The sequence below is a fragment of the Paroedura picta genome, chromosome 11 (assembly GCF_049243985.1).
Source record: "Paroedura picta isolate Pp20150507F chromosome 11, Ppicta_v3.0, whole genome shotgun sequence".
Lineage (NCBI taxonomy): Eukaryota > Metazoa > Chordata > Lepidosauria > Squamata > Gekkonidae > Paroedura > Paroedura picta.
In genome coordinates, this window is record NC_135379.1 from 4,062,019 (window position 1) to 4,079,976 (window position 17,958).

Here is a 17,958-nt window from a genome sequence, read left to right on the forward strand (position 1 = left end):
TTCCTGCTGCATCACTGCGTGAATCACTAGCCTGACCTCTGAGTGATCCTACCTTATTGTCTGGTAATGGCTGGATAACATGGACTCAGTGCAGAAGTGTGTCATAGTTACCTGCTTGAGAGGAGGCACACCCAGGACAGTGACTCGCTCACTCGCTCAGGTGTAAGCTGTTTTTGAGGGTGAAAATAAGAGGAAAGCCCTGCTGGACCCAACCCAAAGTGTGTGTCTCTGCTTCGCCAGGGCCTCTGGTCTCTTCTTAGAAGGTAACAAGCAGAGAACAATGCCCTCCCAGCGACTTTTGGTGTTTTTGACCACTTGCTGGTTTTATCGTAAATTGGGGTTTTATTGTATTTTAATAATGTTTTATCCTGTGAACCGCCGCAGGTTCCTAGAAAATGCGGCGGTATATAAATCAAAATAATAAATAAATAAACAAACTGAGTTTAAAGATGCACTGCCCCTATCAGCCCTAATACTCATAGTCCTTGGAATTTGTCTAGCACCCTTTCTTAAATACGTTCTCATCAGGCCTCGGCCTCTGTGCCCTGTTGTTGGCCATCCAGAGGAACCGGTTGGTGAGATGGGAAGCTGTACAAGATAGACCGCTGGTCTGATCCAGCAGAGCTCTTCTGTTATTCTTCAGAGGGTTTGTTTCAGATACTTCTAAAATCAGGCAGGTGGTTGCCTATAGAGAGGGTGTTCCTCGGCTTACCCCCAAAGCTCTGGCTCTCTCTCCAGGGGAACTCGACTTTCCCCGTGCCAGCGCCTGAAGACATCTCTTGTTTCATTCCGCGTTCCCTCAATTATCCTTTTCAGCTCCATCATTTAATAGTTTTTATGTCTTTGCATTTGAGCTGCCATTTAGTTGTTTTAATGGGCTTAAGGGGTTGTCTGCCTCTGAAAATGGAGGTTTCCCATGATGAATACCCAGCTTCCTCCAGAACACCCACCAGCAGTGCCTGGGAATGGATCGGGCCTTTACACAGAAACTGACGGGCAAGTGGACAGCACTGGTCCTGGACTCCATGCCTTGGCCTATCAGCATCACAGAATTTCTCCTTAGAAGTGCAAGAAAAAGCCGAACGCAAGCAGCCACCTGCTGTGCAAGACAGCGATGCGGCAAGAACCTTTGAAGGAGCATTTCTGACTCCATGTGGCTTCTGTGTGTTTCCTTTTTTCCAGGCAGCGGGGCCACGGCAGTGGTGCAGGCAGCCTATTGCAGCCCGAAGAAAGAGAAGGTGGCGATTAAGCGGATCAACCTCGAAAAATGTCAGACCAGCATGGATGAACTCCTGGTACAAAAATTCCCTCCATTTTTTGTGTACGGCTTGGCTAGAGGGTCGAGTCGTAGCAATGCTGGTTAGATTGCTGGGGGAGAGGATTCTGGGCAGGATTATCTTTCAGTTGAACCTTTAAGAGCATCAGAGTTTAATCCTGGGTAGAAGTTTGTGCCCGGAGTTAACTACGTTGGTCTTAAAGGTGCTATTGGATTCAAACTCTGTTTTGTTGCTTTTGACTAACGCAGCTGCCCCTCTGAATTGACAGTCATCAGGTATTATTAGGGCTGATCCTGCGTTGAGCAGGGGGTTGGACTAGATGGCCTGTATGGCCCCTTCCAACTCTATGATTATATGATTCTATGATTATTGCAAAACAATTTCAAGACTTTGGATTAGCATTTTGACCAACAGTCTGGTGAGCTTCTTTGTCTCTGTCCCAGTTGGAGGGCTAGGCATGGTCCCTTGGTTTAGGGGCAGAGAGGGGCTTCGTGGCAAGCTGTAGATTTTGGAAGTGGAGCCTGGCAAAGGCAGTTTGGGGAGGGGGAGACTTCACTGGAGTATCGTGCCAAAGAGTCTACCTTCCACAGCAGCCATTTTCTCCAGGAGGATGAATCTTTGTTACCTGGAGATCAGTTTTAATCCCTAGGAATCTCCAGCCACCATCTGGAGGATGGCAACCCTAAGGATCACAAATGAATCAGTGCAGGCTCAATCAACAGTTCAAGGAGGGAACCTCTTAACAGGAGTGTGCCAGAATAAAAAAACAAGTCCCGGTGAATTACCCTTGTTTCAGTAAACTTCATCACTGTATAACATAACAATCATTGGACGGAATGAGATGCAGCGGCAAACACTCTGTGTTCTCTCTGTCTCCGGGAATGTGCCGTGGCAAATGCTGTAGGCGGAGCGCGTGCCACTGTGTCTCATCTCGTCCGTTGATTGTCATATTAAACACTAGGAAAGTATATTGAAACAAGGGAAGTTCACCCGGGCCTGTTGGTTATCCCGTTGGGAATTGGCACGCTTCAGTTAGGGGGTTCCCTCCTTGAACTGTTGATTGAGCCTGCACGGATTCATTTGGTGTTTACTTGCTACCTTTTGTGTGCAGCAGCGAGACTGGAATGGAGGCGCCAGTACCATCTGGAGATTTTAGCACCACTGGTGTACATTCAGCCATGGCTTTGTTTATTCCTTTCCTGCTTAAGCCGTAGTGCAGATGATTGGCGTTTGAGTATCTGCCAACTTCAGCCTCAAAGGGCCATTCAGAAAGCTCCGTGGTAGAAACTTTGCATGGTGTTAGATAAGCCCCCGCCCCCAATTAAACATCTTAATCTCCAGCTGACCCTCCAAATACCTTGCATCTCATCAGCGAATGAATGCAGTGGCGATGAATTGCTGTTTTTTTTCTTTTTCTGCTTCTCGCCGGGTCCCAATTAGTTGACCCGATGAGCAGTTGGTCTTTGTTTGCTAGGAAGCAGACTTGTATTGTCTCTCCATTCCTCCTTCCCAGCCCTACGGTTCAAACATAATGCACAATTTTTGAACGGTTTCATGAGTTCTAATGTGTCCCAGAGCGTTTTCCCTTAGGGAAAGGCCTTTTCCAAGGTGGCAGATGTCGCACGGGGGAGAAAATGCCTCCTTGGGCTGGCTTCAGGACATCTCTGAGGAAGTCCAGAGTTGCTACACAGATGGCAAACCACAGGGTTGTCATAAGTTGGACACAGAGAGAGAACTATTTCCTCATCTGGAGCATGTCCAGAGAAGGGCAACCAAGATGGGAGGGGTTTGGAGACCCAAGATATATGAGGAAAGGTTGGGGGAGCTTGGCCTGTTTAGCCCGGAGAGGAGATGACTGAGAGGGGACTTGATAAACGTCTTCAAATATTTAAAAGGCTGCCATGTAGAGGATGGAGCAGAGTTGCTCTCTCTTGCCCCAGAGGGACGGACCAGAACCAATGGGATTAAATTAATTCAACAGAAATTCTGTCTAAACATCCGGAAGAAGTTCCTGACAGTGAGAGCGGTTCCTCAGTGGAACAGTCTTCCTCAGGAGGTGGTGGGTTCTCCATCTTTGGAAATTGTTAAACAGAGGCTGGAGAGCCATCTGACGGAGAGGCTGATTCTGTGAAGGCTCAAGGGGGTGGCAGGTGACAGTGGATGAGCGAGAGGGTTGTGAGTGTCCTGCATAGTGCAGGGTTGGACTAGATGACCCAGGAGGTCCCTTCCAACTCTATGATTCCATGTTTTGCCCTCACCCCAATTCGGTTGTTGGGTGTAAGGAGCCACCCGAGGTCACAGCTAGCTGGGCTTCCAAGCCCTTCTCTCCTCCATCTTGGCTCGATGCTCCAGGAGGGGCTTCTCTTTAGGCCTTAAAATGCCACCATGTCTCAAGAGGGATAACAGGAGCTGTCCTCATCAATAATCCATCTCCTCAGCCCTCCTGTTTCAGAGAGCTTTTTCTCCACTACCCCCCCTCCCCCCACTGAGTCAACCTTGAACAAATTGCTAAGTGTTTCCTAATAGATACGTTTCTTTTCCTTTTTTTCTCTTTTGGCATAAGCACATAACTGCAGTAATCAAGGCCTGTATTCTCTCTCCCCGGCCGCCCCCCCCCCCTCCCCGGTCCACCCAGCCTGTTTTCTGGAAATCAGAGATAATTATGCCGGTTTATTTATACGCCTAGGTTAAGGGCAGCTCTCAGGAACACATCTAAAAACAATTGCATCCCAGTCTGAAGTAGTAAATGAAAACCCTTCAATTAGGGCTGCCGGGTTCTCCCTGGCCACTGGGTGGGTAAGTGGGTGGGTGGGGAGGTGTTGTCAGATCCCCGAGTTGAGAAACTCTTGTTGATTTGAGGATGGAGCCTGGGGAGGACAGGGACCTCTGTAGGGCAGGGGTAGGCAACAACCTGTGGTCCTCCAGGTGTTCATGGACTACAATTCCCATGAGCCCCTGCCAGCATTCGCTGGCAGGGGCTCATGGGAATTGTAGTCCATGAACACCTGGAGGACCACAGGTTGACTACCCCTGCTGTAGGGGGCACAAGGCCATACCCTTCTCCTTCCACAACAGCCATTTTCTCCCGGGGAAGTAATCTGTGCAGTCTGAGCTGTAGTTTTGAGAGATCCCCAGGTCTCACCTGGAGGCTGGGATCCCTGCCCTCGATGATCAGTGTGCAGAAGAGCAGCAGTGGTTTCAAACATCAACAAGAAGAAGAGGTTCTCTTGTATAGCTTGTGGGAAGCTTCTGATCTCCTGAGGCAGGCCGTTCCACAAGGTGTCTGAGCAGTGGCTTCTCCGTTGTGGCCCCTGCCTTTCCAGTAGAAGGCCCCTGCCCAGGTGAGCGAGTAGAAGGCCCCTGCCCAGGTGAGGCCCAGCCTAGCAAGCCCCTGTGGCATGGCTTTCGTGGGCTGATCCCTGAGCTCTGCACTCTGGGGAACCGCTCGGCTGGTAGGAGTGGACACTGCCTAGCGTGCCGCTCTTGTTAACATTGTCCTGGTAATCGCAGCTCAGTTCAGCGTTTTCTCCCACTTCCTCTTTTCTTTCTCTTTCCAGAAAGAAATCCAAGCGATGAGTCAGTGCCATCATCCGAACATCGTATCTTATTACACGTCGTTTGTAGTGAAAGATGAACTTTGGCTAGTGATGAAGCTCCTGAGTGGGGGTAAGTTGAAAGCAGTTCAACGGGAGACACGCCCAGGGCCTTCAATGCCCCGTCAAAAGGAGTATTGACTGTGCTCTGGAGTCACAGAATCGTAGAGGCCATCTAGCCCAACTCCCTGCTCAATGCAGGATCAGCCTACAGCACCCAGGAGAAGTATCTGTCCAGCTGCCAGTGAGGGAGAGCTTACTGCCTCCTTAGGCAGCCTAATCCACTGCTGAACAACTCATACTGTGAATCCCCCCCCCCGCCTGCCAATATCTAGCTGGTACCATGGGAGCCATTGGAGACCCGATGGGCTGTGCAGCTTTTTAAAAACATTGCTTTGACAGCAGCTGCCGCCACAGCACAAAGAACCGAGGCTGAAGTCCAGCTGCCGCAGCCGTTTTATGGAAGCCTCCGCCTTTTGCAGCAGCCATTTTTGTGGCCGCCGTTTTGTTGCTATGCCTACTCCGCAGGGCCCATTTTCAAAATTCTCATGGAGGAAAATGGCTTCTTTGGAGGGTGGACTCTGGTATTATCCCCTAATGAAGTGCTTCATCCCCCCCCTCCCCCCTCCAAAAAACAACAACAACTTCCAGGCATTTCCCAACCCAGAACTTGCAAAAACAGGCAACTTTTGTGGCTGACTTGATTGCTAAGCTTTCCTAGGCCCAGCCTGGAGTGATTTAGTGGTTAGTGTTTGACTAGGACCTTGGTGAGTCAGCTGCAAATCCCCAGCACTAAAGAACTCAATGAGAGGCCTTGGGCTGGTCTCTCTCTGTCTCTCTCTCTCTCTCTCATATGTATTGCTGAAGTCTCAGAACGCTGGGTTCGATTTGAGTCCAGTAACACCATAGAAAGAAACACAAGTTTCAACTTGTGTCTGCCAAAGTGAGCTTTAATGCTGCAACGCTGATGTCTCGAAACCCGCATTGGCCTTGTTGGCCCCTGGGCTTAAATCAGTTGTACGGCCAACCAGCGCGGCTGTCCTTTGGAACAGCCGGATCGACCGGGCACCTGGCTTTCATATGGGTATGAGAACATGGCATGGTTTCCCAGGGAGAGCCAGTGTGCGTGCCCTTAGGAAGGCATGATTCTGCACGCACTCAGTTCTGCTTGGAAAGCCTGTGTGGATTGTGGTCAGTTCAGGGGAGCGGTTTTCCCTGAACAAAAGTTTCTGTGATTTGCTGACAGCCGAAGGCGAAGCCTGAATTAAGGTTTACTAAGCAACATCTCACGGGATGATGGCGGACATGAAAAGGGACCTGTCCGGAGCTGACTGGGCCAGTTCTTGAGGGAGGAAGGAGCCATCCTGTGGCGTCCCTCTGTTCTCAGCTTGTGAAGGCCTCTTAAAATGGGGCAGGATTCCCACGTGTAAATGGTCAATTGGTGAACATAAGATCCCTGCTGGATCTGACCAGGGGTCCATCTAGTCCAGCAGCCAACCAGTGCCTCCGGACAGCCCATAGGGCATTAGAGGCCAAGGCCTTCTTAGAAGAGCACAAGAAGATCCCTGCAGGATCAGACCAGGGGTCCAATCTACTCCCGCCTCTTGTCTCACATAGTGGCCAACCAGTTCCTCTGGATTGCCAAGAGCAGGCCACAGAGGTCTTCCCTGAGGTAGCCTCCTGGCTCTGGGATTCAGAGGTTGAATGGAGGTCTCCCTCGGTCCACATGGCTAGTAGAAAAGGATAGAGTTATGCTCCATGAAGCTCTCTAATCTCCTTTTTGAAGCTGTTTATTCCCATGGCCATCGCTCCATCCTCTGGTAGCGAATTCCACGCTTGAATCGTTCTTTGTGTAAAGTAGTGTTTCCTTTTGCCTGCCCGGGACCTACTGCCCATCAGCTTCACCAGGTGCCTGAGTGTACTAGCCTGTTAGGAGAGGGGGAGGTGTTACAGACAGAAGACGCTTGTAAAGCTTGTTCTGAATGGTCCCTTTTAAAAAGTTGGGGCTGAGGTCTTTGTCCCACTTTAAATTCCGTGCGTGGCTTTCTCCGTTCCTGCTGAGTAGTCTATGAATGTGCTCTTGGCTCTTTTTCCTCTTCCCCTTTTCACTCTATTTTTGTTTCCTACATATATGTCTGGAATTGGAACCTAACTAGCAATTTTATTGATGCGCGAGGCAGCATAAATATGCCTTTTAAGTCGTTTCTGTGGGTGCTGGAGGCATAAACATTTATCTCTTGGCATTTGCCACTGCCAGAAGATGGCTTTTAAAACTCCATTATCTCTTGTCAGCTTTAAACATATATATGTGTTGGAGGAATATTTGGGGGGGGGGGAGCTGCAGTCTTGCTCTTGTCATGTCGAAAGAGCTCTCCTGCCACTGCTTCTGTTTCTCTTTAAGCATCTCAGACTTTAATTGAATGCCAAAAATACCAGGGAGGAGCTGGATTTGCTACCAGATGAACATCACGGGGTGCACAGCCATTCCCTTTGAAGACCTGCCTCTTTTTCTCTGCAATAAAAACACATTTCTCCTTGTAAAAAGGGGGTTCTTCTGACGAGCTGATTGGTTTTAAATCTCTTGCAGGCTTATTGAGCCTTTACCCTCTCCAAAATGTGACTTTTGAGGGGCGAAGGTGGGTGCACGGTTTGGGGACATCTGGGGGAGACATAGTGACCTAAACAGAGAAACAAAACCAGGATTCATGTCCTCTTAAAGCATAGAAACAAAGAGCTGGAAGGGATCCAAGGGGAGTCATCTAGTCCACCATGTGCCCAGTGCAGGAAATTCACAGCTACTTCCCCAGTAACCTCTGCTCCGTGCCCAGAGGGAAGGAAAACACCTCCAAGTCAGCAGGGAATGGAGGCCCTGATAGACTCCAATGGATTTCCCCCCCCCCCCTATTTTTTTACATACATCATTGGGCCTTCTTGTTTGCTTCCTCTGATAAGGACATCAGGAGAGCCCTGCTGGATCAGACCAGTGGTCCATTTTGGCCCAGCATCCCGTCTCACACAATGGCCAACCAATTCTAGAGCGGTGGTCCCCAACCACGGGGCTGCAGCCCAATGCCGGGCTGCGAAGGCCCTGGCACCAGGCCGCGGCTCCCTCTCCCCCCTCCCCCCGCAGTAAGAAACTTCCCAGGCCGCAAGCTTGCGGCCTGGCAAACTTCTTACTGTGGGGGGGGGGAGGGGGGAAGCAGGGCTGCGCAATGCGCATGCGCGGCCAGGCAATCGGCCTCCCTGCTGCCGCCGGTCCCCAGCCTGAAAAAGTTTGGAGACCAGGGCCGACAACAGGGCATGGAGGCTGAGGCCTTCCTCTGTTGTGGTTTCCTAGTTCTGGCATTCAGAGGCTTAGGGCCTCCGAGTGTAGAGATTCTCTTCAGCTGCGACGTCTAGTAGCCACCGATAAATCCTCCGTGATGCTTCTCAAGACCCTGAGCCCATGCAAAGCCATTCAGGAAGCCTTTGCTTGTCAGTTTGCCTGACCTGGCTTGTATATAAATTCGGCCCTAGTCCTCGTTCGCTGAGACCGGGCTGGTGGACTGGCTACGGTTTAGCTCCCTTAAGCAATACCTGGTGGCACGGAGGGAAGTTTCAGGATCGGTGTCCAACAGAGCATGAAGGTCAGCCATTCACAGAGCAGGGGAAAGCGAAAGATGCAGCGGGTTAGTGCAAATCCCTCACTCCGGCCCAAGGAGCGACTTGGACAGCGCATTTCACGGCGTAAGGTAGATACCAGCTGTTCACAAGGACTCCTGGTCATGGGTCAAAATTGCAGTAGAGCAGGTTTGCGCTGGGTTGGGCTGCTGGTGAGCGCTGTGTTAAAAGGCGCCACAGACGCGCTGCAAAATGCCTACCGACTTGGTTGGGATGACCTGCCATGCATAACTTGCAGGAATTGTGCTGCCCAGCTGTGGAATTGGGTATTGCGCACAGAATTCGGCAGCCTCTTTTCAGTGCATTGGAGATCCTCACGGGCCGCATAAAAATTAAAAGCCCGGAGGAAAATATCCCAGTTGGGCAGGTGACGTCTGAGGGGTTGGGAGAGCTCAAAGGGCAGATGAGTTGGAGATGGAAGCTCTTGTCCTTCTCTTGGTCAGCAGCAGAAGCAAGGTCAAAGACTTTAGCATTTTGGGTGCTGCTGAAGATGCACAAAAATTTCTCTCGGTTGCTGCTTTCCCAATTTCTCAAGCTCCTGCTACTATTTATTCATCCGGACACAGAATCATAGAATCCTGTAGTTGGATTCTGTGTATGAATGAATGAATAGTAGCCGGGCTCATGGGAATTGTAGTCCATGGACGTCAGGAGAGCCACAGTTTTGGCCAACCCTGCTCTATAGTATCCATTTTTCTCCCATTTTAAGCACGTTTTCTGTGGGAACGGTGGAAAACAAAGCTCTCGATTTACACTGTGCCACGTGCCCTTCGCCAACTTCTAAATCAGTCCTCTGTTATTCCGGATTAATCCAGGCTAAAATAGAAATGAATACTGTTTAAGTCTTTTCGGTCGGTTCGCGTAAAGGGTTCCGAGGCTTTCCAGAGTCCCGCAACCTGCCCGGACATGCCGTCGGGCTTTATTCTCGCTCCCGGCCCCGCCATCGTAATCCGCTAAAGGAAAACCTACGCTCTGACTTGATTTCAAATTAAATCAGTGTTGTGAAATGGGTTGCCTTGTATGCATCCCGAGGCCTTTCATTGCAAAAGGAGATTAAGGGCCAGCTCTTGGCAAGTGGTTGAGCCGGTGACCGGATTGTTTAAACCAGGGGTAGTCAAACTGCGGCCCTCCGAATGCTGGCAGGGGCTCCTGGGAATTGTAGTCCATGGACATCTGGAGGGCCGCAGTTTGACTACCCCTGGTTTAAATCTTCAGAAAATCCATTTCTGTTGCCACCGCTTGATTAGTAACTTAAAGTGACCAACAGTCACATTATTGGGGGGGAGGAATGAAAGGGGCCATGCTTGTGGATTCTCAGGCCTGCAGTGTAGGCTGCTAATCTCTCTTCAACACACACCGCTTTAGGAGGGAATTCTGTGACTCACAGCAAAGCCCAGCCTTGGACATCGTTGGAGAGAGACAGAGCCAGCCCATAGTCTCCGCTCTTCTTCTACACAGTTTCTGCTCTCTTGCCCTCCCCCAAAAAGAGATTTAGTGCATGTAAACGGTTTCTAACCTACCTGATTTCGTCCGATTGAAGGCAGCGTTCCCAGCTCCCTCGCATTCCTCTTTAAAGGCAGATGCGCTGTGAAGGAAGGAGGGATAGAGAATGTGGGTTTTTTTTAATCCCACCTTTTGATCTCGTAATACCAGAACCCTGGTTCATTCAGTGAAGTTGGGTCAGTAGAAGGCACGTGACTAATGAAGGAATACGCTTCCTGGCTCAGCACCCCACCCACACGTTGGGACTCACAGCCACAAACTATAGTTAATGGGCTTTAGTCTAAAGCGGCTCTTTTCTAGAAGAAGGAGAATGCTAGGTCTTTCATTGGCTAGAAGCAGAGGGCAAAGGGGAGTAAGGCTATCAACGAGGGGGGTCAGGTCCCCAGCCTAGGGCACATACAGTTTCTCAGACATCTGGTTGGACTGGCAGCCCTGGAAATGAATTCATAAGAATGTAAGAGAAGCCATGTTGAATCAGGCCAATGGCCCATCCAGTCCCACACTCTGTGTCACACAGTAGCCAAAACTCTGGTGTCATCAGGAGGTCCACCAGCAGGGCCATAAGAACACAAGAGAAGCCATGTTGGATCTGGCTGGTGGGCCCGCCAGTCCAATACTCTGTGTCACACAGTGGCCCAAACCCAAGAGCCATCAGGAGGTCTAGTAGAGGGACCTCCAGCAGGGACCTCCAGTGGCCCAAACCCAAGAGCCATCAGGAGGTCCACCAGTAGGGCCAGAACTCCATAAGCCCTCCCACTGTTGTCTCCCCCCCCCCCAGCACCAAGAGTACAGAGTGTTCCATGTGTGGCTAATAGTGACCTCTGCGCTATTCCCTCTCAAATCTGTCCATGCCACTGCCGCCACTTCCTGCAGCCATGAATTCTGCCGTGTTCATGACTCTTTGGGTGAAGGAGGGCTTCCTTTGGTCTGTTCTAAGTCTCCTGCTCCTTAATTTCATGGAATGCCTGCAAGTTCTGGTGTTGCGAGGAGATTCAAGCATCATCGTGCTGGGAGAACTGTGTAAACTGATGCCATCTCTCTCCTTTCATTGACTAGCGCTTCTTCCCTTCCCGTCCTTCTAGGGTCAGTTCTGGATGTTATTAAGCATATTGTGGCGAAAGGAGAACACAAGAGCGGAGTATTAGACGAAGCGACGATAGCCACCATCCTGAGGGAGGTGTTGGAAGGGCTGGAGTACCTGCACAAAAACGGACAGATCCACAGGTGAGTTGTGGTTGCATTTTGGCCATGTTCATTTTGGGGGCATTTCCGGTAGTGCTTTGTGCTCAGTCTCTTGTTGAAGGAGGCCATGTCTCAATCCTTGAAAATTTGGGGGCTTTTTGGCTGTGTTCATTGATAAAACCTTCTGGTCACACCTGTTCGGAGCCTTACCTGTGACAGGTGTTGTCATCTTAGTCCCTCTCCGCGGTTTCAAGGTAGTAGCAGATCAGTTGGTGTTGGAGACGGGATTCTATGAGTAGAAACGTGGCCTGATCTGGCAGGGCGATGTTTATACTCTTAGCAGGGGTAGTCAAACTGCGGCCCTCCAGATGTCCATGGACTACAATTCCCAGGAGCCCCTGCCAGCGAATGCTGGCAGGGGCTCCTGGGAATTGTAGTCCATGGACATCTGGAGGGCCGCAGTTTGACTACCCCTGCTTAAAGGAAACAGGAAAAATTTTAACAAATACAGCAAATGGAAGAGTGCGTGTCAGCATCCTAGAAAGAGAAACGTCGAGCTTCAGAAAAATCTTTGTGCCTCATAAGAGACGGCAGACCGCTGCATTTTGAGCCATGAAAACAAACTTTTTGATAGACAGAATGCATGTAGCTGCTTTATATCTCCTCGAGTTTGTGTATCCAGACGGGCAACGTTTCAAGGGTTTCAGACCAGAGGTCTTTCATGTCACCGACTTCCTGACTCTTAGCTGGAGGTGCTGGGGGATTGAACCTGGAACCTTCCGCACGCTGTGCATTTGCTGTGCTGCTGAGCCCTGCCCCCTCCCATCCTTCTGCCCAACACGACGGAGGCCTTTTATTCTTCCTTGTGCAAACATTAGCAGCAGGTAGCATTCAGCGTTCTCTTTTACGCAGAGGAGCAAAGCTTGAGTCCGGTGGCACCTTCACGACCAACCAAGTTGTATTCAGGGTATGAGCTTTTGAGTGCATGAATACTTCAGGCACTGTATCTTTTCCACTGTCTCTCAGGAAGGGTGCATGCGCACGAAAGCTTCCACCTTGAATATAACTTGGTTGGTCTTAAAGGTGCCACTCGATTCAATCTCTTGTTCTGCTGCTTCCGACCGACACGGTGGACCCTCCCTGAATCGTACTGCTGTGGAGGCATTCCTGTTTCTCTCGTTGCTGTGTCATGGCACGGTTGATCCATGCGCTCCTGTTCCCACCACAGAGCTGTGGCTGGGATGTGCCGTCTTACTTCTGATGAGCATGGATGCTGTAGTGGGGCCAGTGTGGTGTAGTGGTTAAGAACGGCAGCCTCTAACCTGGAGAACAATTGCTCTGTGTGTGTATTTGTGGAGCTGACTCGAAGTGAATGTTAGCAGACTGTTACATTCGCTTTCAGGTTGAAATCGGAACAAACGTGAGAAGGGGGGAGAGGCAGATCAAGAGATTTTGCAGGGTGCTCTGGCTCCTAGGAAGCAACGAGCTCCAAGAAGTGTCGGCACAATAAAACGATTGTTCCTTTCTCGTAAGCGTTGCTCCGGCTTGGAATATGTGAGTCATAGATCTCACCTTTAGTAGAAAAACTAGGCAATTAGTGTCGTGGCGTGACCAGGGCCAAGGAGGCTAGCACATCTGCCCAAGGTTGGGACCGAGCTGATTGGCTGCACACGAAGGGGAGCGACTCTCTGGATCTGAGCCTTTTTGCGTGACAATGCAAGTTGAGCGCATGATTTGGGGGGGAGGGGGAAAGAACCGGGCTGTTGCTGTCAGCCAATCAGCGTGGTCCCTATGAAGGGCGTGCTTGGCGTTAGACCCCGTAGGATAGATGGTGTTAATGTAAGCGACTCCTTTTTAAAGAGGGAAGCGATGTGAGGTTAACCATATGCGGAAAAGGCTTGATGAACGGGCTGTGAGGGATGTATCTTATTGCGCAACCCCCTGCATTAGTTTTGAGTATTTTCCCATCCTGACCCCAACGCTTCAGAGATAAAGAAGGCTTAAAGTCTGATGCTAAAAGAAGCCAGTTGTGAGCTGTTTTATTTAGTGTGGAATCCTGGGATTTGAAGTTCTTTGTGTGTGTGTGGGGGGGAAGGCTGAAAGAATTCCTTCCTTCCTTCCTTCCTTCCTTCCTTCCTTCCTTCCTTCCTTCCTTCCTTCCTTCCTTCCTTCCTTCCTTCCTTCCTTCCTCCCTTCCTCCCTCCCTCCCTCCCTCCCTCCCTCCCTCCCTCCCATTTCTGTCTTCAAGCAAAGATAATTGTAGTTTCTTGAAGCTTCCCTATTAGGTTGTCACAAGAAATTTGATTATACCGGGGAGTCTGTCCAGGTAGAAGGGGATGTGAGTAAGCTAATTTTGATGTCACATTTCTCCGAATAGGAGTCATGGTGGTCCAGAGACTGTCTACCCCCCCCCCCCCAAATGAGTTGGTTTTTGTACCCTGCTTTTTTCACTATTTGAAGGAATCTCAAGGCATCTTATAATCGCCTTTCCTTCCCCTCCTCAAAACAGATGTTCTGTGAGGTAGGTGAGGCTGAAAGAACTCGAAAGAGAAACGGCTCAGTGACAACAGCTCTAACAGGACTGTGACTAGCCCAAGGTCACCCAGCTAGCCACATGTGGAGGAGTGGGGAATCAAACCCAGCTCTCCTGAAGCAGATTAGCCACTGCACCAGGTGGTCTGCCACCATGTTCTCTTATTACAAATGTATTTTTCTGCCGACTGTGTTTGGTTCTCCTTTGACACATGGAGGACATTTTGAGGAACCCCTCTTGCTGAATTCTGATGCAGGAAGAGAGTGGAGTCCACCGTAACCTGCCACCCCCTTGAATCTTTTGCAGCCTCCTTCTGCTCCACAGACAGGCCTGGCCATTGTGTGCAGGCAGAAGGCAGCTGCCACGCTCCTGGGCCTGACTGCCCTCCCGCCCTTACCTTCCATTCACCTGTAGCCACCTAGTGTCCAATCCTAAGCCTCACTTCCATCCGCACCTCACCCTTCCCTTTGCAGGGGGAGAGCCTTTATTGCAGAATGCCCTCTTGTGGCACAGGACACCGCCTCTCCTGCGAGGCCAGTGATCTTCACCAAGCCCAAAGCACCAAGCCTCGGAGGAGTGAGCTCTGCAGCAGGTCACTTCAGTTTCCCGTGCAGAATGTACCACGAGCCCGTCCCTGTTGAAAGATGAGCTGGCAAGCAGCTTCTCGGCGGCTTTGGAAGCCAGCCTTGCTTTGAGCCAAGAGGCCCTGAGCCCACCGTATGTTTCTGCGCATAAGGGGGAAAGAGGTCAGTCCGAGGGCCGTGAGCGGCCAGCCATGTCGCCTCAGATATTTTGCACCCCTCCCAATTCGGGAGATTATTGACCGTGGATTATTATCCGGAGTCGGGTTCCTCGACAGATAATTCTGCATGATCTCGTAACCAAAACAAACCGGGAGCGGTGTTGGGAAATCACCAAGCGCAAGTCCAGAGCTTCGAGGAAGCCTTTTTCAGTCTGTTCTTTTTATGGCTTTTTTGACAGGCGCATCATCGTCAGCTTAACTGCAGGCACAGGCGCTCGCTCGCTTGTTCCCTGAGTTCACGGTATGCTCTTGCGTAACTGAATGTTTAGACAAGGTTAGGGAGGAAGGGATGACATGTGAAGGGGCTTTTGGATGGCTCTGGGCTTCAGGAGGACATAAGTTTCGACCCAGCAGCATTATTGGCACAAGGGATCGCCTGAGGTTCGCTAATGCCGGACTGAAATGAGAAGGCTCGCTATAAAATGTTGTGAAAACACAATAATGTGCCTAGAAATGGGGGTGGGGCTGATTCTGTCCCGCAGGCCTGGTGATAATTCGGTGGCTCGTGTCTGACTTTTATGGGGGGGCCAGTGATGGTGGAGTTTCACGTACCATACTGTGTGCTAATGTGCTGTCATTTCTTTGTACGTTAACCCTGTGAGTGCGCGGACTGAGCATACTTCTGCAGCACAAATACATCTACCTCTTTCTTTGAAAAAACATAGAGTTTGCGTTCCCCCCCCCCCGTCCCATCCCCCAGCCATGGCTAGTCAAAGTGTAGCACTGTCAGCTGTGCCGCATCGACTCGCCAACTATGCTTCCGGAGACTTCCGTACACACCCCTAAATATGCGCCGGTGTATCCCCCTTCTTTTTTCCCTTCTCCTCTCCCACGCTGCTTCCACTACATGGTCTGGAAATTTGGTTTTGTTACATGCACATCCTTCTGTCTGTTGGTCTCTCTCTTTCTCTGCTTGTCAGAAATTCCGGATCTGTACTGCAAGAACACACGGGGGAAAATGCGAGCTGTATTCTCTTTGCCGGGTCTTCCCGAGAGATTCCGAGGCCCCTGGCAATGCGGAAACAAGAACTCGGCTGCTCCCCAGGACACCGGCTTGAATTTCTGGGATGCTGAGTAACGCTGTGACAAGATTGCTCACAGATGTTGCGGCTTTCTAAAATTTTTGAAGAGGAGAAAATTCCATTGGGCACGGGGTGGCCGGGGGAGGCTACGCAGAACTGTAGTTCTTTTGTCTCTTGCCATCCCCCCCCCCCCGCCCATAGGCACTTCCCTTCTCCCCCTCCCCTACCAATCGCCTTGTCTAATATAGGGTTGCTTTTGCTTATGGGAAACTGTAAGAGGAGAAGTCCTGCCGGCGCTTGGCCAGGCAGGAGAAGCGATCAGGTGAGGGGTTAGCATATGAATGCGTGGAGTCTGGCGTTGACTCAAGGCCGGAAGAAACTGGAATTGATGGGAGGTGACCAGTTGGCTGACGGATTCTCGCAGCACCTGTGGAACAATGGCACCTGCATGACAGAGGCCATACTGTGGGGCGGCCAAACGGTGGCTCTCCAGATGTCCATGGACTACAATTCCCATGAGCCTCTGCTAGCAGGGGCTCATGGGGACTGTAGTCCATGGACATCTGGAGAGCCACCGTTTGGCGACCCCTGTGATGTTCATAGAATTATAGAATCATAGAGTTGGAAGAGGCCACAGAGGCCATCTAGTCCAGCCCCCTGCTCTACGCAGGATCAGCCCTAAGCATCCTAAAGCATGTTGGTTGACTCTGGGCTTTTGCTTGTCTATTTTTACATCTGTAATTTTTTTTTGCTAGCAATCAGTATCCCACTGCAGGCAGTCAGAGGATCCCCGGAGTCAGGGGGTCAATCTTGGTCTGTGCTCCTCCACTTTCTGCCTACAGTGTGGCTTGCTTAACCTGTGTTTCCTTGGGCTCTGCCTTTTTTCCCAACCGTTCTCTGGCCTGTACAGATCCGTTCTACTCTTCTATGCCTTTCGGATGCAGGGAATTTGGCATTGGCTTTGTCTTTCTGTATGAGCCATGGCTTCATTCTGGGCTTGCCGCTTCAACTCATAGAATCCTGGAGTGGGAAGGGGCCACAGAGGCCATCTAGTCCCACCCCCCCTGCTCAGTGCAGGATCAGCCTGAAGCATCCAGGAGAAGGATCTGTCTGGGCCGCTGCTTGAAGACCACCAGTGAGGGGGACCTCCCCACCTCCCTAGGCAGCCCATCCCACTGCTGAACTACTCGGGCTGTGAAATTTCCCCCTCTGATATCTAACCGATATCGTTCTCTGCGTAGTTTATAACCCACAGGGTCCTATCCTCTGCTGCCTACAGTATATAAATCTCTACCAGGGCCTTACAGTACGGGCCCTTATGTTTTCAATCCCTTTCCTTTGAAACCCCATATTGGAGGGAACCAGGATGTTGTTTTTGGCAGCATGGAGTCCCACCCTTCTAGAGGTGGGTCTTTGACTGAAGAAGCCATTTGTCTGTTTCAGTAAAGCTCTTTTTACGTGAATTCAAGTCGGAGGGCTCCACTCTGGAAAACGACGTTCCCGGCCTTTTCCTTGGCAGCCCCTCTTGCATTCGCAGGTACAGTTGCCCAGGAGGAACACTGAAGTGATCGGACCCGTGTGCAGCCCGGCCAGCAACAAACACATCTCAAAGCTTGTCGGTTCTGTGCTGCCTGGTCCCCTAAGAATTCCAAGGCACACACAGTGGAAATTCCCTTTCTGTTCTGGAGAGGAACCAAGCCCTCCCCTCCCCTCCCCTCCCCTGTTCGGTTACGAAACACAATGAAAACAAATAGAACTATTATTCCCCAGACAAAAGCTTTTGCTACTCCTTGGCAGTGGACGGAAGGGGGATAGATGGCCGAGATACAAAGGATACAATGAATTTTCTTTCGGGCAAGAAGGTTCTTTTTAAGCAAGGCCCCTCTGAACGGCTTCGTTTAAGGCATAAACAATTACTTTTGTTGTAAAGTTCGAAGGCTCTCTTGACCTTACTTGGTCATAAATGTATCTATAAACTCCCGTCAAAGAGACATCCGTCTGCTTAGTATCCAGGTTAGCAGCAGAAAGCATCTTCGGGCACAAGTGAACAATAGAATGGCTTCAGGACTGCTTAGCTCAGTGGGGAAGGGCTGTGACTCTGCCACAGAGTATCTGCTTGCCATATACAAGATCTCTGGTTCAGTCCCTGGCACCCCAAGAGGTGATGGGGAAGGGGCCAGGGGCCAGGTTCAGTATAAGGCAGATGCAGGTGTATGCACATCTGGTCTCTCTTTCTGTGGCTCAAAGTAAAATTGTATCGTTTTAGTAGGCACAAAGATTTTCTGAAGCTGAACTTAAATGGCACATTTCTCTTTCTGGGCCAGCCTTTCTCAACTTTCTCAAAAAGAGGGGTGGTGGTGGAATAGTTCCTTGCCACTCAGGGGTT

The 17,958-nt window shown here is 50.5% G+C and overlaps 1 protein-coding gene across 1 annotated transcript in view; it reads left to right on the forward strand.

Moving 5' to 3' along the window:
* The window catches only part of OXSR1 (oxidative stress responsive kinase 1), a 54,792-nt gene that overhangs the window by 14,582 nt on the left and 22,252 nt on the right, over positions 1 to 17,958 (forward strand). Inside the window, exons 2-4 of the mRNA XM_077302679.1 lie at positions 1,183 to 1,295; positions 4,835 to 4,943; positions 11,116 to 11,257. Coding sequence (XP_077158794.1) covers positions 1,183 to 1,295; positions 4,835 to 4,943; positions 11,116 to 11,257 — 364 coding nt within the window. The remainder of the gene's footprint in view (positions 1 to 1,182; positions 1,296 to 4,834; positions 4,944 to 11,115; positions 11,258 to 17,958) is intronic.